The 27824-nt window shown below is 32.7% G+C and overlaps 3 protein-coding genes and 1 long non-coding RNA gene across 9 annotated transcripts; 2 read left to right on the top strand and 2 right to left on the bottom strand.

Annotated features, from left to right (window-relative positions):
* The first annotated feature begins 4667 nt into the window (after window positions 1-4667).
* Window positions 4668-5935, top strand: LOC110620371. The gene is made up of 2 exons (XR_002488806.2): window positions 4668-5276; window positions 5354-5935. It is a non-coding gene; the product is annotated as an uncharacterized LOC110620371 (long non-coding RNA).
* Window positions 5936-6770: 835 nt separating this feature from the next.
* On the top strand, window positions 6771-10809 carry LOC110621100 (glycerol-3-phosphate dehydrogenase [NAD(+)] GPDHC1, cytosolic). 2 transcript variants are annotated; one of them, XM_021765162.2, is made up of 5 exons: window positions 6933-8796; window positions 9258-9479; window positions 9763-10010; window positions 10182-10321; window positions 10518-10809. In XM_021765162.2, exons 1-5 carry the CDS (start codon window positions 8142-8144, stop codon window positions 10639-10641), a joined length of 1389 nt encoding a protein of 462 aa, XP_021620854.1. In that variant the 5' UTR covers window positions 6933-8141; the 3' UTR covers window positions 10642-10809. The 2 variants fall into 2 exon arrangements, with proteins under 2 accessions (XP_043815081.1, XP_021620854.1); XM_043959146.1 differs by lacking the exon at window positions 9258-9479 and having other exon boundaries at window positions 6771-8796.
* LOC110621101 lies at window positions 9717-15434 on the bottom strand. Of its 2 annotated transcripts, XR_006351733.1 has the most exons (6): window positions 15266-15434; window positions 12574-12616; window positions 12383-12474; window positions 12214-12313; window positions 11492-11589; window positions 9717-10652 (listed from the first exon to the last, which is right to left on the bottom strand). XR_006351733.1 is itself a non-coding variant. In XM_021765166.2 (5 exons), the coding sequence occupies exons 1-5, from the start codon at window positions 15353-15355 to the stop codon at window positions 11549-11551; spliced, it is 366 nt and encodes a 121-aa protein (XP_021620858.1). In that variant the 5' UTR covers window positions 15356-15433; the 3' UTR covers window positions 11328-11548. The 2 variants fall into 2 exon arrangements, 1 of the variants encoding a protein (XP_021620858.1); XM_021765166.2 differs by lacking the exon at window positions 9717-10652 and having other exon boundaries at window positions 11328-11589; window positions 15266-15433.
* A 1432-nt stretch (window positions 15435-16866) lies between these two features.
* LOC110621295 lies at window positions 16867-25724 on the bottom strand. Of its 4 annotated transcripts, none has more exons than XM_021765527.2 (8): window positions 25584-25724; window positions 24113-24168; window positions 23950-24009; window positions 23526-23860; window positions 20462-20683; window positions 19104-19280; window positions 18646-18849; window positions 16867-18453 (listed from the first exon to the last, which is right to left on the bottom strand). In XM_021765527.2, the coding sequence occupies exons 2-8, from the start codon at window positions 24141-24143 to the stop codon at window positions 17428-17430; spliced, it is 2055 nt and encodes a 684-aa protein (XP_021621219.1). In that variant the 5' UTR covers window positions 24144-24168; window positions 25584-25724; the 3' UTR covers window positions 16867-17427. The 4 variants fall into 4 exon arrangements, with proteins under 4 accessions (XP_021621219.1, XP_021621216.1, XP_021621218.1 ...); XM_021765524.2 differs by having other exon boundaries at window positions 19098-19280; XM_021765526.2 differs by having other exon boundaries at window positions 19098-19280; window positions 24113-24163; window positions 25584-25684.
* Window positions 25725-27824: the final 2100 nt, after the last annotated feature.

The following is a 27824-nucleotide window of genomic DNA, read 5'->3' on the forward strand; positions in this document are numbered from 1 at the left end:
TCAGGAGGCCTAATCGCCCTGACAAAATGTTTTCATGAGCTAGTCAGGAGGCCTAATCGCCCTGACAAAACGTTTTCAGAACTCAGTCAGGAGGCCTAATCGCCCTGACAAATCTGTTTTCAGAAAGTTAAGTACAAAAGAAATTTTACAAGTGAGTCAGTTAGGAAGAGGGCTATAGGTGACAACTTCTTCCTTGATGTGTATTATTGTAATGTGAAGTATGACATAAGAGCATGTGTTTTAATGAATGGTTTTTATGGATTCCACTCACTGGGCTTTAGAAGCTCATCCCTCTCCCCTATTCCCATTTTTGCAGGGCCAGTTAGAGTGATGGATAATAGGAAGGAGCTATGAGAAGTTAAAGATGGTAGAGACTAAAGTAATGAAGAGTTATGTTTGAGATGTAAAGAAATAGATGGTTATGTAAGTGATGATATGTTATAAATGTATGCATGTATAGTATAGTTGTGGACATGAGAATGTATGGACATGAGATGTATGAATGTAAAGAGATAAAGTAAAGCTAGGAAGAGTATATGAAATATGGTTTAGAGATGTGCTATGCCTAATGTCTATGGTTGGCTAATCCTATAAGGGGTACATGATCAATGAGTTTTCAGAAAGGATATGTTTTCATGATGTATGAAATGTTTTCAAGAACGAGTAAGTTTAAAGAGAAAAGATGTTTTAAGGAAGAATGAAATGTCTTACAGAGGATTTTATGGCCAAGCTTAATAAATAAGAGCATGCATGCGTTGAGCTTGGAAAAAATGAAAGAAGAGTTTTTAATCACAGTCCCTCGGGGTAAGCCTGGGGCATTTAAAGGTATAAAGTTTTATGAAAAGAGTGATCATGTAAAGGATTAGACCAGATGTATAGAAGGAATGTCAGGCTTACTACGGGTCTAGGCGGCCTTAAGCCGATCTGGATCCTAGTGCCGAACAGTTTGGAACCGTTACGGAAGGGTACTGGTTTCCGGGCTGTTACACGCTCGAACGTACGCACAAGGAGAATCAGAGGCCGTTACGCATGGGGCAGGCGCCTGATACCCTCGTACGCCCGAATCTGTATGGCAGAGACGCGTGGCCCAATCCTGGAGAGGCCTTTACACGTCACCAGCAAGCAAGACGAAATTGATAAAAGGGGAGTCCCCTCCTCAGAAAGTTTAAGCTTTATTCTCTAAAACCAAAACCCTTGTAAAACCCTATTCTATTGGATCTCAGATCATCACTATTTATTTTATAAAAAATACAATTTATCTTTTTAATTTTATTATAATTATCGCTAATCACTTAATGCGTACTAATTATCAGTTTTAGATTAAAATATATTCTTAAAAAGAATTCACTTTTTTTTTATTCAAAATAATTTTAAATTAAATAAATATTTAATAACCGAGAATTCACGAGCTGGTGATCTAATCGAACAATTCACGAATTGTTACTAAGGTTGCTACTGATAAGGATGCTTAGGACTGAGCATTCGGTCGGTTCAGTTCAAAATTGAATTGAATCGAATAAATTAAAAATTAAAATTTTAGAATTTATAAAAATCAAACCGAATCGATTTTGGTCAGAAATTAAATCGAACCGAATTGGTCTAATTCGATTCGGTTTGATCGGTTTCAATTTCTAATAAATTTTTTATTTTTTACACTTTATTTTAAATTTTTTAAAATTTAATTAAAATAGTTTAATTTTAATATAATTTAATTTCTCTATATTATTAAAAATAACATATTATTATCACTAATCGGTTTGGTTTATTTTTTGATTTTTTTCTAATCAAAACCGAACCGAACCGAAATAACCGAAATTTCTGAAATTAAAAACCGAACCGAACTGAATTGAATAAAAAACCAAATCGAATTTTAAAATTAATTCGGTTCGGTCGGTTTTTTCGGTTTGAACCGAATAGTGCTCACCCTTAAGGATGCTATCATTTCTTCTACTCCTGGCAGTGGACAAGACACACCCCTCTATGGTCAATGAAGCAGATCTCAACAATCTGAGTATTGAGCAAATACTCCAGTACGTCAAAAGGTTGCAGATTATTTTTTAGCAATACAAAACTCAGGAATAGGCGTTACTTATGGCTCCAGTGAAAGGAAGAAAGTCTTTGTAGATACCTCAAGGATTCAGATAGAGGCAATCCAGACACGGTTCGAAGGAAAAGTCCAGTTCGAAGAGGAGGAGTCATCAGACGATGCTCCAAAGAACGTTGGCTGGAAGCTAGTATAGGTTGCCCTAAGGGACTATAGAAGGGAGGAAGAGAATAGAAAGATGAGCCTAAAGCAAGACTAAAAGCTGGAGAAGTAAGGATATGAGGGAGATAACAAAAGTTACTTAGTCTCTCGAGGAAATGACGACCGAGGTAAATATAAGAATTACACTCCACTGAATAACTCACGGACACATATTTTAGTATGGATTAGAAAAAATAACAAGGAAGTTAGATGGCCTCTTTAACTAACCTTAAGAAAGCCGGAAGGTAAGATCATTTTCATGAAGAACACGGATATACAACGGAGGAGTACCAGCATCTAAAAGACAAGATCGAAAGGTTAATAAGAAATGGCCACTTTAAAAGTTCATCAGAAAGTGTAGAAGAGATAGGAGGTCTGAGCGCATGGTAACAATCCTTGAAATCACTCCTGACAATGAACCTTTAGGGAGTTACTCATGTATTTGCAAGAGGACTGAATGTTAATTGAGGTGACAATAAAGAGAATATCACAAATGTTCAGTTTCTAAATCAAACTCCGATTTTTGAAATTGGTTAAGTCAGATGATTGAGTTTTTTATTTTATCCTTAGAGAAATATTTGTAATTTATGAAAATGTTATAAAATTGGGATGCATTCTTTAAGATTCTTTTTTTATAGAAAAATCAGAATAATTGGATGGATGAAAGCGTGGAGATAAAAACAAAGGCCATAAGGCAATCGTCAGGCCATTCGGACATGGGTTCCGCATATAATTCGGGCATTGATCCGTGGAAACAAATTTATAAAAGACCACAACGCTATCCAGGCATGGATTCCACATATAATTCGGGCGTTGGTCCATGAAAACATATTCATAAAAGGCTACAAAACCATCCGGGCATGGATCTGGCATAACAAGGCATTTCATGCCAGGCCGTAAGGCGAGTATACGCCAAACCGACCAACCGGGTGTTAGTCCTGCTTCACAAAAAGATTTTAAGGCATTTAATACCAAGTCATAAGGCTTACTAATGTTAGTCTCACTTCACAAAAAAATTCTAATGCATTTGATGTCTAGAAGCTCATAGAGGCTGGAAAATGCTCAGAAGTACAACAATGCTAAAAAAGTCTAAGAAGCTCATAAGGACTGAAAAAATACCCGGAAGCTCGAGGAAAGGAGTTTACAAAGGCTAGAAAATGTTCAAAAACCCGTCAATGCATTACTATATCACTCGGATCAATTTTTGCTACACAAGACCTTGGACCTGATTGGTCGGTAGGGCAAGCAATTACATCATGCGCTTAGCCACATGCCCTAGATCATGAAGACAACTGTCACCTTTAAATCTAAAGAATCGAAGACCAGCGAGAGGACCTCTAATGTTACACAACAATCGCTCAAAGTAGGCAGTGAGCTATCACCATAAAATATGGCTACATGGCAAGAACCTAATAAACCAATATGCGATCCCACCCATAGAAAGGAAGACCCGGGCGCTTCATGGAAGGTCAGTCTCAAGTCAGATAGACTCGCCCTTTTAACTTCAGGGCGAGACTCCATGAGGAAGTTATCATTTACGGCTACAATCCAACAGATTCCTTTTACGCTTACGATCACAGGATTTTCGACCAATTAGCCAGTAAATATCTTTTACCAATAAGCTAGTTACATTATTGTCGGATTATCAAGAAATATTATATTTATATCTACATTTTTACACTATAAATAAGGAACGACTATAGAGGTAAAAGTATGCTGCTCTCTCACACAACTACTTTTGAGTTTTAAACATTATACTCGCATTTCTTCACCTTACTGATTTGAGTGTCGGAGTGACTATCATGAGCGTCCACCACCTTACATTCTCTTTCTCACAAGTTTGGTTCAAACAATTACAGTACAGCTCCATTTCGGTCACATTATCCATCTGATTTCTGCAATATCAATAATTAAATTTGCAGTTTCACTCTTCGAGGTTCTCCTACAATAAGAAAAAGTGAGCTACTAAAATCGCATACAATACAATAGTCTTATACATACTTGATTTCGCTTTTTTAATAGCTGATTCAATTTGTCTCAAAGTCAAATTATCAAATAATTATGTAGTTCAAATAAATTGAGACTGAGAGGAGCCAACACTTTGCACATCTTTATTGAGAACGGGAAAAATTAACTCTCAACTTGTTTCGTAGTATTCTTTTTCTTTTTTATTAATAAAGTAATTTGTCAAGCTAACCATTAAAGAGGACATTTGAAAAATTTAATCATAGATGTGGTAAAGTATTATAAATTATAAATATTTTTAATATATAGAAAGTATAAAATTAATGTGCAAGAACTCAAATGGCATCTCTTAATTTTTACCATTGTCAAATAATAATAGTTTATGTATTGAGAAAATCATTTTTTTTTTATTATTTAAATTCAATGTCATCAGTTTTAAAAGGACATCAACTCCTAAATGAATAAAAGCTCTACCAATAATGAGACCTCTAGCACTGCATTGATAAGCTCATCTAAACACCCATATCTATCATCAATAAAAGAAAACCCTATTCTTCGTCTTTATGACGCCGCCCACATACTTGCAAGATAATTTTACAATCTAATAATATCTTCTCTCCTCAGAGAAAGGCGTTCGAAAATGATTTCACTCTTAGAGACTCCTTCATTGTTTGAAGTTGGAGGGGAAGGAAACAACGGTGAAATTGCAGAGCGAAGGCAGATTTTGTGCAGATCTAAACTCTCCCCCCAATCGGCACGATAACCAGCAAGCTCAAGGAATGTGTTTCGTTCTTTTCAAACTCAATCGATTCTGAAGGCATTCGAAAACAATCTAACTCCTAGAGGCTCCTTTATCGTTAGAAGTTGGAGGAAAAAGAAATAACGGTGGAATTGCAGAGTGAAAGCAAATCCCGTGCAAATCTGTATTCCCCACTAAATTGCGCGATAATGGACAATCTCAAGGAATGGGTTCTATTCTTTCAAAACCCAATAGATTATCAGATCCAGAGAAAGCATGGATGCGAAAAGACAACGACATGGATAATAATAGGTCTACAGAGAAAGAGTAAGTGAAGTAAAATTCCTCATTTGTTCTTTCAGCCAATAGACAGCCTAAAACTAATTCAAATCATGCTTAAACAGGGGAGAGGAAAAAGGATAAAGTGAGGCTCAACCACAAGAAATAAAGATAAATTTCAAAACCCTTTCATTGATTCCTTTTGAAATATTAGCTGTCTTTTACGTGTTTAATTTGTTTAACATATCAATTTTGATGGTTTGATTAATATTTTAGATATCTAATTAGCATTTTGATCTCTGTGTTAATTCACAGATCAAAAGGAGACTTTCTAAATCAGTTTATGAGAGGTATTACAAAAAAAGAGTTTCTAGACAAAGTAATCTGTTTTTAACAATTTCATTTCAATGTCTCAGTTAATGCTTTCCAATGAGATGCATATTGCATAGTGAGAAACAGGAAAGGAATTGGAGGGTTAACTCAGTAAAAGAGCACATCCAAAATTAAATTGGATTTCACTGGAATAGTCACTGTTTGGAGGCTGCTTTATTTTATTGTAGATATAATAATTTGATATGTGAGTTAAAACTCATATCAGAATCCTTCTCTTATACTCTTGTAAATTTGGTATGAGTTGTGATAATTTGTAAGGTGGAGTATTCCTTTTAAATTAAAAAAATCAATCTAATTTAATTAATTTAAATTTTTAGTTTAATTTTTTATTTATTTTAATTTGATTCAATTTTTAATTTTAAAAATTTTAGTTGTTTCTGTTTGGTTCAATTTTAATCAGAAAAAATTAAAAAAATAAAATTGAATCAATTAATGATAATTATATATTATTTTTAATAATATAGAGAGATTAGATCAATTAAAATATTTTAATTAAATTTTAAAATATTAAAAGTAAGAGTAAAAATTAAAAAATTTATTAAAAATTTAAATTGATCAAATTGAATTGAATTAAATTAATTCGATTTCTAATAAAATCAGTTTAATTTGATTTTTATAAATATTAAAATTTTAACTTTTAATTTATTTAATTTATTTTAATTTTAAATCAAACCTACAGAATATCCTCTCGCCGCAATAAATATCAATGAAACTCAGTATTGCCGCAACAACAAAATTAAAAGAATTTAAGCACAAGTAGCATTAAGAATTTTAAATATATATTTAATTTAAATAATAAAAAAATTAAAATAATTTTACTTTGTTTTAAATTATAACGGGTATTTTGGATAATCCTATTATTACCTCTTTTCTTCCGCATTTTTGTATATTATAAATTATAAATAAAATTTAAATATTATAATAGAATTTTTTTAAATAGAATAATAGAATTAAATAGAATACCAATTAAATTAAATATTTTTAAATAAAAATAAAATAAATTTATAATGCAGGCGAACAATAAAAAATCTAAATGTTATATATACTAGAATAATAATAATAATATATAAGCAGTAAATATTAATTTTAATTATTTTACATTTAATACTATATTTATTTTTCTTCGGTATGGATCTTATTTTTATCTACTTAATAGGCTATTGACAAGTCTTACCTCTTCATGGCTATTTAATAGTTAAAACTACAATATGGATTTCTCATCAATTTTAATGATTTTTCATTAATAAAGTTTCATAATAAATCCTTCCTCCAATAGCATTTGTTGATGAGAAATTTTTCAATTTTTTAATAATAAATATTAATATTAAAAAATTTATTATCAGAATTAAAATACTAAAAACAAAGATAAAAACAAGTAATGTTCATTATAAATTATGAAATAAAGTAAATTAAAATTTTGATATCGAATAAAATTGAACATCGCTTTAAAAGATGCAAAAATAGATTTTCTCCATTAGACAAACTCACTTTACAAGGAAAGTGGTCTATGATTTAATAATATGGATGGAAAAAGCAAATAATTCTGTATTAGAAAGAAGAAATTATCATTTTGGAGAAAGGTGGCAGAGCAAAGTCATTCAATATTAATGACCGTTGGGGAAGTTGAATACCATCCCAAATCTTTAATGCTATTCAAATCTCTTCTTCATACCCAGCTCATCTGAAATGCACCCATCAATGCACCTGCCTTTCTCACTCTCTCTGTCATCGATCACCGCCATTTTCTTGCTTCTCTTTATCACCTTATTACAATTGCATGAGCTTTTTGTGTCAAGTTTCACACTTAGATTGCATGAAAATCTTCTGTAGTTCTTCCCTCAGAGGTTTCAATGCATAGAAGCTTTGTAGTTAACGATATAAGCAAGGTCCGTGTATTATTTTGACTTGAGTTTTTTTTCCCCTTTTTCCTTTTTATTACATTATTATTTTTTTTTTTTCTCTCTTGTGTTCGTTGGGTAGACGAACAACTCTGGCGGACAAATCAAGGCTACAGATTTTGAATATTTGAACTTTTCCTGGTTTCCCCATTTCCCATTTGCTTAGAAACTGATTTAAGAAGATAATATTGGTGTTGTTTCCTTCTTTAGTTTTGTACTGTTGTGTTGCTTTTACCCTGGATTTGGGGTTATCAAAAGAAGTATCTTGATGGGTTGGTTTGAAAATCTTAGTAAAGAGCTGAAATGTTTGTTTGGTTTTGGTTGTAAGATCTACCAATAAAGATTTGATTCTTTTAATGCACGGTAGCAACTTGGGATGCAAAAATCTGTCGTTTCTAAGAAGATTTGAGGAATTTGTGATTGTGTCAGCAATATTAGTATAAAAATCAGAGTTGGGTTGCTTTCACTATTTGATATATGGTTGAGGAAATTTTAATGCTGATTTGTACTTAAGAATCCAAACAAGAAAGTACACGGTTGTTAGGGTTGAAGTATTGTAGTTTGATTTCCCATTGTCGATTTTGGTTGATTTGTTGGTGTTGTTTTTGCTGGAAATTAAGAGATGGTTGGAAGTATTGAGACAATGAATGTTCATCAAAATGGATGGTCTATTCACAATGGTAATGGTCTGGAAGAGAAGCTTGACGAGCTTCGAAGCCTTCTTGGAAAGGCTGATGGTGATCCTCTGAGGATTGTTGGTGTTGGGGCAGGTGCCTGGGGAAGTGTTTTTGCTGCTTTGCTGCAAGACAGTTACGGTCAGTTTCGAGATAAGGTTCAAATCAGGATTTGGAGAAGGCCAGGAAGAGCTGTTGATAGAGCTACAGCAGAACATCTATTTGAAGTGATCAATTCAAGGGAGGATGTATTGAGGAGGTTGATCCGGCGATGTGCTTATTTGAAGTATGTCGAGGCAAGGCTAGGTGATCGGACTCTTTTCGCAGACGAGATTTTGAAAGATGGGTTTTGCTTGAACATGATTGATACTCCACTTTGTCCTCTGAAAGTTGTGACTAATCTGCAAGAGGCTGTTTGGGATGCAGATATTGTGGTGAATGGTGTGCCTTCAACTGAAACTTCAGAGGTGTTTGAAGAGATTAGTCATTATTGGATGGAGAGAATCACTATGCCTATCATTATCTCTTTAGCAAAGGGTATAGAGGCTGCATTACAACCTGTTCCCCATATAATTACTCCTACGCAGATGATCAATAGAGCGAGTAAGTTCTCATTTAAGTTTCAATGCCTTTATGCTTCTTGTCTTCTTTGTTTTACCTCCATTTTTGAGCTTAGAACTAGCATGATTTCTGCACTTACAACTTTATAATCACCCCATATTTCATAGATTGATTTCACTTATTTTGATCAAAAGTTGCACTCAATTAGTTTGGAATAGGAACGAAATATGCAGCTTTGTTAATTCTTCTTTAAATGTTCAGCTATCTCCATGAGTCTTTGGGTGGCTGTTGGATTCATAGATGACTTAATTACTATGGTGGAATGCTGGTGTCAATGTGGATATGTCTATCATTGTGAATATGCTGCTTCAGTTGAAAAGTTCCTCAGTCATCTATATAATGAATTGTCTTTATGATTTCATTAGTGTTTTATCATCTCTCTCTCCCTCTACTTTAGAAAACCCTCGCGATCATTTCTAAGCTTAACTGTGAATGACTAGCAGCTGGGGTGAGCATGGAGAATGTACTTTATCTTGGTGGACCAAATATTGCTTCAGAGATATACAACAAAGAATATGCTAATGCTCGAATATGCGGAGCTGAGAAATGGAGAAAGCCTCTTGCTAAATTTCTAAGGCAACCACATTTCATTGTATGGGACAACAGTGACCTTATCACTCATGAAGTAATGGGTGGCCTCAAGAATGTCTATGCCATTGGAGCAGGTGAGTGAGTTCTGCATTTTCTTGCTCAAAATGATTTCAGAGTATACTATCGTTTTAACCACAGCTGCCGTTTTTTTTAACTAATTGGTATGAGATTCTCTAGTTCTCATCTATTGTACCAGAAGCAGAGTATTAGTGGGGTATTTTTCTTGATTGATACGATTGTTTTTGTTGGATGAGGGAGTTGTCCCACATGCATATTCAAACATTAACGTTAAATTGCTAATAATCCAAATGAATGATAAGTACATCTGCTTAAATATTTCCCATTTGATTTTCACAGGAATGGTAGCAGCCCTTACTAATGAGAGTGCTACGAGCAAGTCAGTATATTTCGCACATTGTACATCAGAGATGATATTTATTACTCATTTATTGGCCGAAGAACCTGAGAAGCTCGCAGGGCCTTTGCTGGCAGACACTTATGTAACCTTGTTAAAAGGTCGAAACGCATGGTATGGCCAAATGTTAGCAAAAGGGGAACTCAACCGGGACATGGGCGATAGCATCAGTGGGAAAGGAATGATTCAGGTATTTTTTTGTTGATCTTGCCACTTTATTTCTTCGGATCTGTTCGAGGCGAATCCATTTAGTTAGTCTAATGTTTGAGTGTCGTATAGGAGAATGCAACATTCTTTGCCATCACTTATGGTCCTGTTTCATTTATGAGCCTCCATTACTTATGCCTCTCTATTCTTGCAGGGTGTTTCTGCAGTTAAAGCTTTCTATGAACTCCTAAGTCAGCCAAGCTTGAGTGTACTGCATCCCGACGGAAAGAAGCCTGTCGCACCTGTTGAGCTCTGCCCCATCTTAAAAACACTGTATAAAATACTTATATCAAGGTAATTTCCTAGTCGACAAAATACCCCGCAAGGAATACACTTTATTTTTATTGATTCAGTTCTAATTTGGGTTTAAACTCTTGAATGCATTTTTGTACGTAGTCTTCCAAGTCTTTCAGTCAATTCAATGGAGTTTGTTCCCACCATTGGTGAATCTAAACCCTTCTGCTTATGTTTGATTTTTTGGATCTTGCAGGGAACATTCATCACAAGCTATTTTACAAGCACTAAGGGATGAAACTTTGAACGATCCCCGGGAACGCATCGAGATTGCACAAAGCCATGCTTTCTACAGGCCTTCTCTTCTTGGCCAGCCTTGATATTTTCATTGCTATGAGAAGTAATCATGAAGGAATTTAGTAAAATATATATAAAAAAATTGTTACATGAATTGTCAACCAAAACATATTGGTTGTAATGAATATTGCATCATCTAAAAGTAAGAAAAGGTTATAGTAAATAAATTTCATCTTTGCTTTCAAGTTTTATTAGATGCGTTGATGATTGCAAACGTAGAATGGTTTGGTTAATATTTCAAATAACCTGAATAGGAGTGTTGCACTAGTGCTATGATGCTTATATTTTAGGGTGAGGTTGTGGAAAGTATTGGCTTTAACTTCAGAATTGTGATTTAGAATTCTTATTATTTTTTCGAAGACACTATTTTAAATTTAGAAAAGGCAGTTGGAAAAATAAAATTATTATTTAATTCTTGTATTATAAAAAACTCATTAAATGAAATACATTAAAACATTATGCATATTTTAAAAAAATCTAATAATTAATTTTAATTAATTTTAGTAATTAAATATTATAAAAATACTTAAAATTACCTTAATACAAAAAAACTAATTAATATACAAATAAATCGACTAAAAAATTTCCTTCAAAAACCGACCAACACTTAAAAGTTAAAATTAACGGTGAACCCACAACACTTAAAGCTAAAATTAACGGAGTGATTAACACCGATGATCAACTAATAAGTTTCTTTACACTACAAGAATTGAATAGTAAATTTTTCTTAAATGAATAAAGTTCGTCAAATTTTACTTCAAATTTTAATAGCTCTAACATATTCAAGGCTTTTTTTTCCTCACTAGTTTCAATAACAATGCTAAATAGGCCCTGATGTGTATTTCATTCAATGGTAGAAAATTTGTAACTTACTCAATTGAAAAAAAATATAAACTTTTAAGTAGCACTGTTGACAGTATCGCTGCTAGTTCACAGTCGTACGTCTTCCAGCTTTGTGATGGTCTGTGCTCCTGCAGCTAAAGCATTTTAGAAAAACAAAAGAATACACGTATTGTTTACAAATAACCAAATCTTTTACGAAGGTTAAAATAAATGCTGACCCACTCTCCCAAAGCACAAAACAAATTTGTTTAGTGGTAAAACATTCTTGAGCTCAGTTGATTAGCCAGAGAAGATCATTTGTAATAAAAAAGGATCTTGATTTGGGGTAAGGCACATCAATGAGTTAAAGATCAATATTCACCAAACTGTCAATTCAAGTTCACAAGATTCACTTTGAAAATAGTCAATACTTTAAAATGCACCTCGTTATATAATAATTTATAAGGCTGTTGGATGAAGAACCCAAAAAAGCAGAAAACAAATCTACTTAAGCATACAGTGATCCCCCTAAAAGAACTTCTTTCACTAACAAAACAATCTTATCCGAGGAGATCATCATGTGAGAATGCAAAATCATTGCAGGTATACAGCAATTTCAATCTAACTGCTTACCACTACAAATACTCTGGTAAGAGAAAATACTTCAGCGTTCAGTAATTAAGCTTAGTTTTTTTAAAAGGATTTTAGTTGAAGCACAAGGGTGTAACTTAAATTGTTGTCTGAGACAAAAGTTAATTTAGAGAAATTTTTACCTGTCAAGTTCTCCAACTTGGAGTCACCATCACGAACTGCCTGGACAAGATGCGAAATACGATACTGGAGCTTTGCATTTTCCATTGCAAGCTTCTTAGCCTGAAAGTAAGAAGTGAGGTAATGCAGCTTCTTCCAAATAAAGCCCGATACAGTCATAAACAAGCATACCTTCTCTTGTTCAGAAGCTAGCTGTGCATTTGCACCTTCTAGCTTTGACTGAAGTTCACTTATTGTTTTCAGAAGTTTCTCATTTTCAGCATCTGGGTGGATTTCTAAAATTGTTAGCAATGTAGGGACCTTACTTGTCGACTACGTAAATTGCACAGGTTCAATAGACAAAACAGTGCCTGTGGACTCACCCTTCTTACTTGCAAGAGCAAGTTCAAGTCTAGACAATCGATCCTTCAGAATAAACAAGTGCTAATTAGAAGCTGTAGAATAAGCAGGCTGAATATTTTGCTCATTAGTAATCCTACTTTGACAAAATTATTCAAAAGGAATATCCATAAGCATTTCACCAACAGAATTAAGCATAGAAATCTTCTAATGAGAAAATAACACTTTTCATTGGGAAATGGATGCATCAAATTTTCTTCACACAAATAATCCCAACAGAAAAGAAGGAAAATGGAATAAGAATATGGTAGGACCAAAATCAGAGCCCAATTTTTCATCCTACAAGCAATCATAAATGGATAATATGCAATTACCAAATAAATGCCATGTGGGTTAGATAGAGTTTGTGGATAAAAAGATGAGGAGAATAGTCAAGAAAACATATTTTTTCTTGAAGTAGAAGTTAATGGCAAAGCCCAAAGCATCACAAAGTTCCAAACAGTGAATCCCGACAGGAAAAAAAAGAAGAACAAGAATGAATGGATGCGATAGGAATATGGCCAAACCAAAATAAAGAGCTGAAAACGACAACGGAAACATGATTGGTATGTTTACAAGGAAGTCAGTGTTAGGTGATAAAATGATGAGAATAATCTTTACTATAGTACTCCTACAAATGTAGAAAGGAAAGCAATATGGGATTGACCCAATAAAAAAGATTAATGAGTAAACAAATAACATTGAGGCCATCACTATTAAGCGTTGAAATATGAGGCTACAGAGGTAATGAGAACTGAAGATGGAATAACATTGGTTAAGTGCTCTTATGTGAGAGAATCAGTGTGCTGGTGTTTATGACTTCAAAGTAGGACTAAAGAAAAGCATTATGTGTAACCTTAGGAAAAACATAAGATGAGCTTCAACATATTTGTTATAAGAGATTTTGATGGATATTTGGAAACTGAGAAATTAAGACAATGGCTTCGAAAATTGAATGGGGCCTATATCCAGAGAAATAGAATTTCAACATCAAAAGGTGAACATGAGAAGGAAGAAACAAGAAACTTTTCAGGATAACATAATTAAGCAGGACATGGGGAACATTTCAAACAAAATGCCACGTGGTAAAGTTTTATGTGCATCAGAAAGGTGGCAAGCTTTGCATTAATTATTGGCCCTGGATCTTTCCATCATCTCTGGACCTGGAGGATTCTTGGCAGTGGAAGAGAGATGTGCAGTTGAAAATAAAGGCAAGGCAGGAAAATTATAACATCTTCCTAAGTACCAGAATAAAGAATTAAAGATACAGTTAAAATACATATTGTATCAAAAAGTATGCATATAGCAGTTCAAAAGGTTTAGGAAGTGAAATATACACTTGCCAAGGTAAGAGGAATTCAAAGAAAGTGACCCCAACCCCTTCTTCCCTTTCATTCCATTCATACCTCACCCTCAAACTATAGAAGGTAAATCTTCATCCTTCCTACCTTCTGCCTCACTCCTATTCCTTCTTTCTACAATTCCTAAAATCAAATTTAGTTTCAGTTTCCATGTGGAAGGTGACAGTAATGGAAGATTTTCTCTAGCTTCCAAACACTTCAGTAACCTACAAAAATAAGAATATCTCCCTAAATTTTTGTTGCTTGAAAGACTTTTCCAACCCTTCTAATGAGACAATCTAATACATAATCTTCCTAAATGCAAAACCAAGATAATTTTTTATTTTTGCCAACTAAATTTTGGTTGAAGTAATATTTGGTTTCCCTACTCAGATAGTCTGATTAGAAAAAAACCTAGAGCGAAGTAAACGTTGAAGCACATGTATCATTGAAGATATAGACACATGAAAAGTGATGACGGTTAAATTAACAAAAAAAATTACATGCAGCATTTGAGGGATAAAAGAGGGACTTAAACAAAAATAGTTTACCATTTCTTCACACAGAACAGATTCTATCTTAGTAAATCACATATCTATAATCAGTGTTGACCTATAAAATTTTGGGGAAAAAGAATCAATATTGTCTTAAAAATTCACATTTTTAGGATAAAACTAAAATTGAAAGGGAGATTTTTAACCCTAACCAACTTTATCATGCTGCTCCAATAGTAAAAATGCAAAAACCATTTCATTAACTATATGTCACGGTCGCCTGTTACCCATCTTTTAACATGTAAAATTTCTACCACAGCGTAACAAGCTCTGGATTCAGGTCCCAGCCAATCCATTGTAATTATCTTATTGATTCATATATCATATAAACATACCCAAGAGAGAAATAGCAGTGAAATGAGTTCTCTAAAATAGGTTTTTCTGTCAAAATAAAACCACAAAACAACAGAAAACAGAAGGTATAGGGCAAAGAAAAGAAAAATAAACCACTTCGGGAAAAAGGGGATTTCATTAAGTCGTCTAATCACGCAATCAAGATCATAATCACTGGCAATCAAATTAAAACGAAACACAGATCCTCGCCACTTCTACCTATAATAAATCCCAAAAACTTGAAATTTCACACTACGAATTAAAAGAAAATAAAACCTTTTGAAGTCCTTAAACCCATTGAAAATAAAAGAGCACAACAGCATATTTCCGCTCCTAAAACAATTCATACATTGTTTGTACATAGCAGAAACGCAGACAAAGCACAAAGGAGATAAGATCAATACATGAATCTAAAGAGAAATTAGTTTGGAAGTGAAATGAAATGAAACCTCAGCTTCAGAAGCTCTGTTGTAGAAGGGTTTTAGGATCTCTCCAAGGTCGCTTCCATTTCCACTTTGCTGAGTCTCTGATGCCGCCATTTTTATTAATTAGGAAGCGAGAACTACTCCAAGCACCGGTAACCAACTATGAGTATAACCTACTCCTTTAAAACTCTTTGGTCCAACGGAATTCCTTACAAATAAGCCCACCCCCCACCCCCCCTTTTTTTTCTAAAAAAAATTATTATTTAATCTCTACCACATAAAAAAATTACTAATTTTATTAATTAATTTCTTAATTTTAAAAATATATTAATATATTTTTAATATTTTAAAAATTTATTAATTAATCTCTCTATTAATTTTAATTAATAAATATTATAAAAAATTTAAAATATTTTTAATATAAAAACTTTTAATTAATAAATATTATAAAAAAATTTAAAATATTTTAATATAAAAAAATTAATTAATAAATTTTTTAAAAATTTAAAAGATAATTAATAAATTTTTTAAAATTATAAAAATTAAATAATAAAATACTTAATTATAAAATTAATGAAAAAATTAATGAATTTTTTTTTAAAATATTAAAATATTTTAATATATTTTTTAAAATTAAAAGAGTATTTAGTGAATTTTTTTATATTATAAAGATTAAATAGTAATTTTTTTAAAAAAATAAGAATAAGATTAAAAAATTCAAAAATAAAAATTTGAATTTTTTTATAACGTATTTTTAATATTAAATAATGAAATTGTATTAAAATTGTAAATGCTTTCAGAAAGGGTTAAAGATAAATTCTTATTTTGATATTTTATTTATTTCAAGTATTTTGATTTATTATTTATATTGGTTAATAAATATTAAAAAATAAAAATAATGAGGGACTAAGAGTTTATTTGATTAAAATCCCATCTCCAATTATTTAATGAAATTCGATTAAATTATATATTTTGTATGTTTGACAAAAAAAATATATAATACATGAAATATTCTAAATAAAAATTTTGGAAAATTTGTAAAAAAAAATTAATTTGTGGTTAACTGCTTTTAAAAATAAAATAATGTGATTTAATTTATAATTGAAAATTTTATATTATTTTCTATTAAGAAGAAGAAGGAGAAGAAGAATCTGATTTTCAATTTAATTTATTAAAAAAAACAAGAAAAAACTGTTTTTTTAGATCCATTGGTTTGAAGAATCCTAGCATTTGCAATTCATTTTGCAAATTGATCTAAAACTTTCAATTTTCATGAACCAAAAGTTTAAAAATTTAAAAAAATTTATCCAAATCTAAATCCAACTACAACTTCACTTCCAATTTTCATCACAAGTCCAACTAACCCAACACATATTCCCAATAAATTCATTTTGAGATCACCAGCATAGATATCGAGAATATTTGAGAAATCAGACAGCAAACACAGAAGGATTCATCGTCGATGGATGAGTAGAATTCATGCCAAGCGGCAAGGAGGGCACCACAAAAGCATTGAAATGTGTAGCCTGTGAATGCTTGAGGAACTTTCTCAGAAAAGAGATTGATGGAGTCGTCACAATGAGCTACCAAGCATTTTCAAAGTCACTAGCGAACATTTGCCGCAGTACAAATCTTAACAGGAGAAGTATATTGAAAGAAGGAACACAGTATGAGAGAGTTCCTCTGATCAGTTCATATACTTGCATTCAAGAACTACTACAAGGTTCATTTAGAACTGTACTTTCTCTACAATAAGCAAGTTCATACAACAAAGCTTCTAGTACGTTTAACATCCTATGAGAATTGAATTGCTCATTTGATCCCTACAACCTGCATTTCTTCAATATAATTAGTGTGACAATGGCCATTTGTAGGTCTAGCAGCCTTTTTCTCATGCATGGACTTCACCTCCTTACCCTAATAGGCTAACACTAATTAATATCTCAGTCTCTCCCTCTCTCTCCTTGCATGTGCATGTGCATCTATGTGTTTGTGAGCATCTGTATGACAAAGACACCTCATTGAACATTGGAGATTTGAAGATGTGGCTTGATTATCATCTATTAGTGTAGACCGAAGAGTGATTCATACATCCATGCACCGTAAAAGACAACAGCTAACAAAATTACGCAAAAAAGGAAGGAAACAGGAGAAAATGGCGGAAGCCTGTACACCAACCAGGAAGTTTAGCAAGTTCCAATTTTGCTGGCTAATAGTTGGAGGAGTTCTTTCTTTGAGAGCTTATAATACTTAGTTAGCTTGCATCTCTTTGCAATATCCCGCAGATCAGCTAGTTTCATTTTCTCCAAGATTGAAGCTGAAGGCATTGAAGGCAGTGTCACTGAGCTGGAATCATGAATTGAGCAGGAATCAGTGACCGACTGATTGTCCTCATTTGAATTAGTAGTGTATATTTGTGAATCAGAGAAGTCCACTTGAATGGTGAAATCTTTAGCCTCTGCAATGATTGGAAAATTTGTACTCCTCTTCCTTTTCTTCTGAGGCTGTGACACTGATTTTTCACCGTCACCAAGGGAAGAACCATTCTCTTTCAATTTACACTCAGCCAGCTGAAGCACTACCTTTTTGGTCCTATGGTCCTGATTTAAACGGGCAGTTAGTGGGCCCAACCCAGATTTTTTATGCTTCTTGCCTTCAGAAACTAAAGATGAACTTGAATCAACCACCATAGTAGAAAAACCAATTTCTTGTATAATTGGTGTACTTAGCTTGATACTCATCTTTGCCTTTTCTTTATGAAAACTGTGGGATAAGTCCAAGTGGAAGTTCTCCTCATCTGGACAAATTTCACTCGTGTTAACTTCAGGCATACCTTTTCCTCCCTCTTTAAGCAGTAACTTGATTGCACTTATCCCTTTCTTATCCTGCAGCTCTAAAAGAGAGGTTAAGGCGCAATTTTCTGTCTCAGTCAGAGCAGCTTCAACCACCTTCACAATTTGTGGAGGACTTTTCTTCTTTCCCTGTGTTTTAAGAGGCGAATTCAAAGAAACCACATTCTGAGATGCAGCAGCCTTTGATTCTTTCATGGTCTGCTTGGGTGCAGCTTCCTTAGAAAAATCAGAAAGCTTTTGCTCTATCTCAGTGTTACTACAAGTACCTAATCCAGAATCAGCATTTCCTTTTCTCACATGAATGCCAGTTGCACATCTCAATTCTTTAGCATTTATATTTTTCACAACAGTTCCTGCAAACTGCTCAAAGAGAATAGTCTTATGAGCAAATTTAAAAGCACGGACTAATGAAAATTAAACATGTGATACAGACATTTACAGTTCAGTGCTTCCACTAAGCAAAGGGCATTGAACCAATAGATTTTATGTGCTTATGTAGCATATCATATCAACATATTAAATAGCACAATAGAAAAGGGAACTACTTCAAACCTTATCTTTTCTTGGATGATTTCCTTTGCCTTCAGGATTCAAGGATGAACTCAAAATTTTGCTTTTGCCTGTAGCCCTAGAACAGTGTTCCTCATTTCCAGACACTTCTATATTAGAGTTGCACAAAATTTTCATCTCATTGGAGTCTGCAGTCGTGTGCCTAGTAGCATTTAAGCCTAAATCTTTAACTGTAGGATTTGCAAGCTGTTCATTGCCAGAGGAAAGAACCAAAAACAGAAAGTTAGATCAGCTGCAACAACTCGTGGTGGAGACAAGTCAGCTAGGACGACCTGATTCAGTTGCATGCAGTATGCAAATCACTTGACCTACAGGTTCAACCCATGTTGTCTTCCCTAGATTTCTGAGCCCTTCAATACATGATCATATAGACTATGTACTGATGCACATTAAATGCTTGCTTAATTTAAAGCAGATGTGAAAGCTACTGGTACCTTGACCTTTTTACTTGGATCTGTTTTCTTCACCACAGACTTCAGCGATGAGCCTACAATTACATCATCTTTAGAGATATAATTACGTTCTTCAACCTCCTCACTTACAATTATTGAATCAGAATTGCCAACTGGATGCTCTGAAGAACCTGGAACTGAATTGCTAACCCCAACATCTGCAGGCTATTCAATGTCAAAGAAGACACAGCACAAACATAGATCAGTACTTGTGTAACCAAGATCAGGAATTCACATTATAAGCTACAGGGAAGAATGAAATGAAATGAAAACAATTTTCGTGGCCTATATATATGCTGGATTTCAATTGTTACTTATTAGCACAAGATAAAGATATTCTAAGTCGCACTGTAAGCATGTCAATGCATGTGTCTTACTATGTGTAAGAAACTAGAAATTCAAACTGCAGATTATTAGACCATCCTTGAAACACTGAAAGATCTGATCCTAATTTAGTTCTAAAAATAAGGACACTTCTTGAATTTCAGCAATATGATCTTTCTGTGTGATTGTTTACTGGTAAAAAAAATGTCCAAGGATTGACCAGAATAATGAAGAATATGCTTAACATCAGGTCCCCACAACTCCAACTTCTGCAACAAAGTCTTAAAAGCTAGGGAAGTTGAGCTGGGAGCTACAATCCAACTGCAATTCCCAATTTCTTATTCTTGCAATCCCACATTTGGAGAAACAAACTAACTTGAATAACCAATTCCAGCTTGTGATCATTATTACTTGGTTACAGATGGAAGAAAAAAAAAACTTTACTCACGGTTTTTCCATTAAATATAGAAAAATATTGATAGCCATTGAAAACCTGTTATGTCAGGTTTCCGCCTCTGATTTGTGATTTTATGTGCAGAAGTTATAGTAGTCAAAGAGTACTAAAATCTAATTGCAATTACTATTTAGCATTTTCATTAGAAAAATTAATTTCATAGCCTCTTTTAGACTCCAATTTTTTCACAAAAAGTATTTTCTAGAAAATCATTTTCTTCCACATTTTCTTATGTTTGGAGCACTCAAGAAAAATTGGTCTATGAAAAATATTTTTCTGGTCAAAGGTAAAATTAAGCCATTTTTAAAGAAAATGGCTTCTATTTTAAAACAAGAAAATCATTGTCTAAATTTGAGAATCTAATTAACACCATTAAACTTTTTTATATAAATTTATTAATGCCCTTTATTTTTTAATGTTTCAAAACATTTCCACAATATATGTTGTCTAGAACAACGCCTTTGTAAGTGAAAAAATTATGTATCCATTTGTTTACAAATCAAATTGCTCCAACAGATTATTTTCCTTTCAACGACCATATCTAACTAAAAACGATAAGAGAAACTACCTGAAGTTTAATAGTCTCGACATAGCATCTCGCCTTATCTTCAGAGTTTGATGATGAACTTTTTATCATTCTCTCGTCTTTTGGACTAAAATCATGTTCTCTATTTTCCCCCTTCCTAATATTTTTGGGACCATAGTAGCTTGATAATATCTCTTCATCAGACTGACCATCGGCCAAGTTCATAGAATGGGAGTTGGAGTCTTTGACACCAGCATTTGCAGGCTGCTTATTGTGAAAACAAGAAGTCAGGAAGATGCCATAAAAGTATATCAATTATTAAAGCAAAATGCAGCAGTCATCGATTTCAAGTATCTGGAAAAAAATGGACAAATGGAAAACATTCATTTGACAAGGAAGGAGAAGCAAGATTGTCTTACAAGACTAAGTACATCTTCTACTATCAAAGACCGGCATAATTCGACCGGTCTCGTTTTACTTCATTTTGTATTTTCTAGGAAAAAAGTGTAACAATCCAACTCCAACTGACCCAAATAAAATTTGAACCCTTTTTCCACTAGATCCAAATTGGTTAAGCCAACACAGTAGTTGAACCAATGATATATATATTCCTCAAATTCTTCGTATCCCACTGAATGTGGGATTGTTCTACCACTCCAATGGAGGGATATTATGGTTGCACGCATATATATGTGTGTGTGCATTATGCCAATTTTATTAAGGCATATGTGACACTTAGGCAATAGGGTTCCCTAGGGATCAGATGACTCGAGGGCCTTTTTGAAGCAAGCCACACACACAAATTTTCTGAAGAGAGCAAATATACGTTTGCTATAAGATATTTGTCAAATATTTTAATCCCAGCATTATTAACTGACAATAACCAAGAACAATTTTTTGCAATTTAATCAGGTTATTCAGTTCTACTTATTTAGTGACAGATTGGAAATTGTCTAGCAATAGCAACTAAGAAAAGCACATTTATCTGCATAGAAGATGCAGCTTATTGGCAGAACAAGTATGAACTTTTATGCATAATCTAAGAAAAACAGAGACTTGGACTTATAATGTTATCCCCTTCTCATTTTTCCTAGTGTACATGAGTTAATGCTTTTTTCCTCCCAATAGGAAGTTAAAAAGCTGAAAAGGATGGCTAGGTTAGGTTTTCTTTATACCTTTGCTATTCTTTCTTTTTTTTTTCTGTTAAAAAAAGGTCATTTCAGAGAAGCAGCACCTCTAGGCAAGGCACTCGCCTCTTACAAGAGAAGTTGCTACCTCACCCGGTGCCTTTTGGCGAGTTTAACAACAGTGATTTAAGTACATATGTGATTAAGTGTGTGTGTTTGTGCGCACACGCATAGAAACAGATTTTTAAGAAGCATGAAAATTTAATATGTCAAAAGCATAACTACACTAGAAAGAGAGATGCTAATAGAAAACTACATGCTAGGAGAGATCATGACATTTAATATACAATTGCAAGCAAATGAACAGTTGCAGGGCACTATGGCAACCATTTTGCTCCAGTTTGTTCAAACAATAGACCCTGGAGTCAACCCAAAGTGGCCTAAATTCCTCATACTTTAGTATGTTGTACCACTGCAAGTTAAATGTGCAGAGTTGGTGTATCAGAACCTTAACAGTTTTAGGATTGTAAGTTTTTATTACATATTAGACCTGTAATTCCCTTTGAAACAAAAGAATAGGGAGAGCAAGAGAAAGAAGTAGATTGGATTGAGAAAAGAAATAGATAAGGTAGAAGTAATGGGGACTATAAAAGAAGAGGACAGAGCAGAAAAATAGAGAGATAGAGATAACCTTTGACTGCTAAATTCCATTTTACAAGTAAGTTCCTACTTAGACTACTTTCGGTCCTATGATTGCTTTCTACAATTACAACTGAATGAAGAGAATACTATTCTACTGATGGACTAATCCAACACCACTTTATTCCTCAGTCGTAACATTTCCCACTCCTTAAAATCATTTTTGTCCTCAAGAATGAAGAAAATACTGTAAATTGAAATGAATCACAGGTGCTTCTTTCCCCTTGGAAGAATGTGAGAATACTACATAGCACCTTCTGCTGGCCAGTTAATCCCCTGAATCTGGAATCCCAAATGTTAACTTCCATCACGTGCTTAAGCTGAAATGTCCCAAAAAAATTGGGCTAAAAGTTGCAGGTGATAGTATGAACTCTTTATTGACAAAGAATTAACCTCTTTACAAGTTCGTTCCTATTTATACTACTTCGGGTCCTATAACTGCTGTCTACAATTACAACTGACTGAAGAGAATACTATTCCATTGATGGACTAATCCACTACCACTTTATTTCCTAGTAATAACAGTTTTCTTCTTAGCCCTAACAGTTTTCTTCTTAGCAAGCTTCAGTGGTGGATTTAAACTTGCAGCACGTCCTGTTGTAGAGCTTGCCCTCATTTCTTTCCCCATGATAAATCCTGAGGTATGATTCCTTGATATTTTTCTTTCATCTGCAATGTTGGTCGTTTGGCTTGGAACAACGGAACTTGAGTTTAAGATATTAGCAAGCTGAACTTGCTTAGGCTGTTCATTGCAGAAGGAATAACAGTGTCTAAATTAAGTTCAGTTCAGATAAGAGAAATCTGGAACAAATAGATCTTAGATAAATGTAAAATTCATTAAGAAAAAAGGTAAGAAACAGTTCCATTCAAGACAGAGACATCATAAACATCAGAAAAGACAACATCCTCTAAATGTTTGCACCACGGCTTCATACTAATGAATTTACTAAGAGAAATACCAATTTTCCTCCTTTCCAAGGAGACTACTGGATGGTAGAAGGAAAGTTTTGACATGACCTTGGCATCTCCAAGCAATACCGACAATAGCCCATAGAACCATACAAAACATAAATACCAGCCAGAGGATCTCAGGATCCAGACTTAGTTCTACCATGTTGGCAAATTAGTTGGGTAATAACTCATCACATGGATATACAGGACATCGCCATGCATGCATATGTTAAGTTGTAAAAGCTTGGTATATCATACTAATAAATTTCAAGACTGGAATGACACTAGAAAGTTAAGGAATCAACTGTAAGATATATTCAAGAGTAGACCTGCTCATCTTTGTTGCAGAAGTAATTCCTGAGCAGAGCCTTCAATATTTCATGCAGTTTTTCAACTGGTTGTGTATGCATCAGTATCTGAACCTCCATGTCATTCTTGTCCTTATTCCTCAAACTCGTTATTGAAATATCAAGGCAATTTATCTTTTCTCTCAAAGCATTAGAGCATATTTCAGACCACTCCTTATTTTCTACCCAAGCCAGTTCACATTGCAGGGATAACAAATCTTGTTCAAGTGTATCAATTTCAGCATCTGCTTTTGTTATCAAGACCTTCAAAACTTGTATGCAGCTTTTCTCATTCAAAGCATCTTCTTCAATCACATCTATATGCGTTTTTCAAAAATCATGTGAGAAACACAAATATGTACACATAATATAGTAATAAGAGAGTCAGCAAGAAAAATATTTATACCAGACACACAGCCAAAGTTAAAGTCACACTTCCATTCAGGTTGCACATAAAAGCTGCTTTCTGCAACTCAGAAGTAAATTAATCAAATCAACAACAGCAACCAAGATGGAAACTTAACCTATAAAATTCAACAACAACAACCAGGTAAGAGATTGCTATAAACCTGGATCATCAGGCCCTAGATCCCAGTCCATGAAGCTCTAATATATTTATCCTGAACTGAAAAATACACATACATCATTTCACAAGTACACACACACACACAGAGAGAGAGAGAGAGAGAGAGAGAGAGAGAGAGAGAGAGTTAGAAAAGTTTTTCCATAATACATAGTTTTAGATATTTCAAAAGGAAAAATTACTATTTAGTCCTTGTAATATGTAAAAACTCATTAGTTGGCCCTCATTTTTAAAAAAAATATTAAAGCATCCCTACGGTTTTAAAAAATCTACTAGTTAGTCCCTTCATTAATTTTAGCCGTTAAAAATTAGAGAAAAGTGTAAAATGACCCTAATTGTATTAGTTATTCACTTAATAAAAAGAAAGGTAAGTTTGGGAGGGAAATTTTCTCGCCACTTTTCATTGTTAAAGCTCATGAAATTAGCTTAAAAATCTAAATCTAATGGCAGGACTAACAGGTAAACTTTTTAAAAGTTCAGGGACAAAATCGAAGAACCAACAAATGAGTTTTCCAATCCACATAAACTAAATAGTAATTTTTCCAATTCAAAATTAGTAATTTTATTCCTTGTGATTTGTAATGCTGTCCTTTACTCTGGCGGTAAAAATGTGAGTTGTCATCATACATGTTTCAAATTAGACCACAATCAAGTCCCTAAAATTTTAAAATTTAGTAGCATTTTAGTCACTGAGTTATCAAATTACAGAACACTTTGGTCTCCAAAAATCTTTTCCTTTTCTACTAAAATTATTAATTTTGATTTAGTAGGAAGCAAAGTGTAATTTGATACAATCCTCTCAGAATTTTCCATAACTAACCCAAAAAAATTAATGTGTGTATGTGTATATATCCCATCTTGCACCTCACCAAAGGAGCGGAAATGAAAATGCCGATGAAATAATTCAATAACTAGAATATCGATTAATAAAAACACAGGTTTCTTGAATTAAGTTGAAAGTTATTGAAACATTGCAAAGATTATTCAATTCTCAATTCCTTGACAGTAAGAAACCCCAAGAAAAAAGAAATTTAAAAAGCATAAGAGATAATCCAAATCACAATGCAATAATCAAAGTTTAAGCACAATAATCAAGCCGCACCTAAAAAATTTATAAAAGCACAAAAAAGGAAAATTTGTTACTATTTTTTTAAAAGCATAAAACAGTAACATAGTTCATTAAAACAGACCAAGTTCCATATAGAATGAATTCCAAATAAAAGAATCTAAAAAACAAGAACAATGAATAAGATGCATAAAGAAAATATCCAAATTACAAAAATACTCAACTATTCATCAAAATTTGCTTCCAAACAGAGTCCAGAGTACAAATGAGAAACAAAAAAGTTATAAAAGTACTTGTGCTCAATCTAAGGCGCGAAAAAAAAAAAAGAAAATAAAATGCAACTTTCTCGCCGGCCAAACAGGATAGAACAACAATAGAGAAAAAAAGTAACCTGCGATCTCCGTGAAACAGGAGAGTGAAATTGCTCAAAACAACAACTTTAGGGCTTGGAATTCTCGAAATCATATCAGTAGTAGAGAGTGTGTACAAGTTAAGAGGAAAATAAAACAAAAAGCTGCTACAGAGACAAAACGGGAAATACAATTGACGAATCGGGGCAAAATAGTAAACATACCGTGCTTCCAAATAGGGAGAAGGAGACACGTAGACTTTCGTGGGACCCAAGAGGAGAGATTCCCTTTTTTTTACTCTATTATAAATGAACTGGCAGAATTTGGACCGCCCATTTGTTGACTTTGATGGACAGGCTGAACAGATGGTTGAAAATGAAAAACACCTGATAACGCGGGGTCCACAAGTAAAGATTTGTCTATATTTTAAAAGAGAGGGAAAGTAAATATGAAACGGCCGATATTTTACTCCGTGTAACTGCCGTTTTGATATGAGAGGGAGGAGTTGACGGACCCCAAGTGATAAAAAAGGGTTTGGACTGTAGTGGATACGTGGCGTAAATATAGATGGGTTATGGCAAGATGGTAAATAAATGGCATGTTACGAGCATTTGGATAGAAGAAACTTAAAATATAATTTATAGTCTTTAAAAATTGATAAAATAGTAAATTAATTCTTAATTTCTAAAATGAGAGTGATTTGATTCCTCAGTAATTTATAATGGAGTTCACACTATTTAATAAAATTTATAATTTAATTTCTAAATTTTTATTTTAAAATTATTTTAAAAAGTAAAATTTAAAAAATTAAATTGATATAATTTCATAGTAAATTTTAATAAAATAACAATTTTTCTTAACAAAATCAATTTTAGAAAACTAAATTTTTTTTATATAAATAATCGGATTAAGTTATAGATTTTATTAAATTTTAAGTAATATATTATAATTATGATAAGTATTCAGTAATTTCGATTTAAAATTAAATCGAACTGAATAAATTGAAAATTAAAATTTAATATTTATAAAAATTAAATCGAATCGATTTTACAAAATTGAATCGATATAAACTGAATTGATCAGTTTAAATTTTTAATATATTTTTTAGGTTAAACTGTAATTTAGTCCCTCTGGTTTAGTGAAATGCAACCTTTCATCCCTCTGTTTTAAAAAACCTTCAATTTAACTATGTCATTAATCCCTCCCGTTAGATTTTCAGTTAAATCACCATTAATTTTAGTTAAAAAGACTAAAATACATATTCTCTCTCCTTCCTCTTCCTCCTCTTCTGCTTCTTCTTCTCCTTCTTCTTCTCCTTCTTCTTCTCTTTTCCAATCTCCTTCTTCTTCTCTTTTCCAATCTCCTTTTCTTCTTCTTCTTCTCCTCTTTTCTGATCTCCTTCTTCTCCTCTTTTCCGATCTCCTTCTTCTTCTTCTTCTTCTTCTTCTTCTCCTCCTCCTCCTCTTCCTCCTCCTCCTCCTCCTCCTCAAATAAGCTAATGAAAGCAACAACCTAACGGGAAGAAAAGAAGAAGATCGGAAAGGAGAAGAAGAAGAATAAGAGGAAGAGGAAGGAGAGAGAATTGATATTTTTGTCTTTTAATTAAAATTAATGATGATTTAACTGAAAATCTAACGGGAAGGACCAATGGCATAATTTTTAAAAATTACAGTGACTAAATTGAAGATTTTTTAAAACAGAGGGATGAAAGGTTGTATTTCACTAAACCAGAGGGACTAAATTACAGTTTACCCTTTTTTTTATTTTTTATACTTTATTTTTAATATTTTAAAATTTAATTAAAATATTTTAACCTTAATATTATCTAATTTCCCTATATAATTGAAGATAATATATTATTATTATTAATCAATTTGATTTAATTTTTTTAATTTTTAATTTTTTTTATAAAATCAAATCGAACTAAAATAATCAAAATTTTTAAAATTAAAAATTAAATCGAATTGAAATAAATAAAAAATTGATCTGAATAAAAAATCGAATCAAATTTTTAAATTAATTCAATTCGATTAATTTTTTAGTTTGAAACCGTACATTCTAATTATAACACCAAAAACTTTATTTTATGAGTATTATTTACTATTAAATTACAACCGTTTAAAGTATTATATTTTATATTTTTTATAATACTTCAATTCTATAATTTTAATATTTATAACACTTTTGAATTAATTTATTAAATTTATAATTTATTAATAATAAATTTAATATAAATAATATCTCACTAATATAATACAATGTTAAAAATTAATTATTTTTTA

This window comes from Manihot esculenta, chromosome 8 (assembly GCF_001659605.2).
Source record: "Manihot esculenta cultivar AM560-2 chromosome 8, M.esculenta_v8, whole genome shotgun sequence".
Lineage (NCBI taxonomy): Eukaryota > Viridiplantae > Streptophyta > Magnoliopsida > Malpighiales > Euphorbiaceae > Manihot > Manihot esculenta.

Excerpts from the sequence above, each read along its gene's own strand:
- LOC110621100 (XM_021765162.2), top strand. The coding sequence starts at position 8,142 with ATGGTTGGAAGTATTGAGACAATGAATGTTCATCAAAATGGATGGTCT. Across the intron at positions 8,797-9,257 it reads GCAGATGATCAATAGAGCGA|CTGGGGTGAGCATGGAGAAT; the intron begins GTAAGTTCTCAT and ends AATGACTAGCAG. Across the intron at positions 10,011-10,181 it reads GTGGGAAAGGAATGATTCAG|GGTGTTTCTGCAGTTAAAGC; the intron begins GTATTTTTTTGT and ends CTATTCTTGCAG.
- LOC110621101 (XM_021765166.2), bottom strand. The coding sequence starts at position 15,355 with ATGGCGGCATCAGAGACTCAGCAAAGTGGAAATGGAAGCGACCTTGGA. Across the intron at positions 12,475-12,573 it reads TGCTCTTGCAAGTAAGAAGG|ATGCTGAAAATGAGAAACTT; the intron begins GTGAGTCCACAG and ends AAATCCACCCAG. Across the intron at positions 12,314-12,382 it reads TAGCTTCTGAACAAGAGAAG|GCTAAGAAGCTTGCAATGGA; the intron begins GTATGCTTGTTT and ends TCTTACTTTCAG.
- LOC110621295 (XM_021765524.2), bottom strand. The coding sequence starts at position 24,143 with ATGGACTGGGATCTAGGGCCTGATGATCCAG. Across the intron at positions 23,861-23,949 it reads TAACTTTGGCTGTGTGTCTG|ATGTGATTGAAGAAGATGCT; the intron begins GTATAAATATTT and ends AAACGCATATAG. Across the intron at positions 18,454-18,645 it reads ATCATCCAAGAAAAGATAAG|TTTGCAGGAACTGTTGTGAA; the intron begins GTTTGAAGTAGT and ends CTCTTTGAGCAG.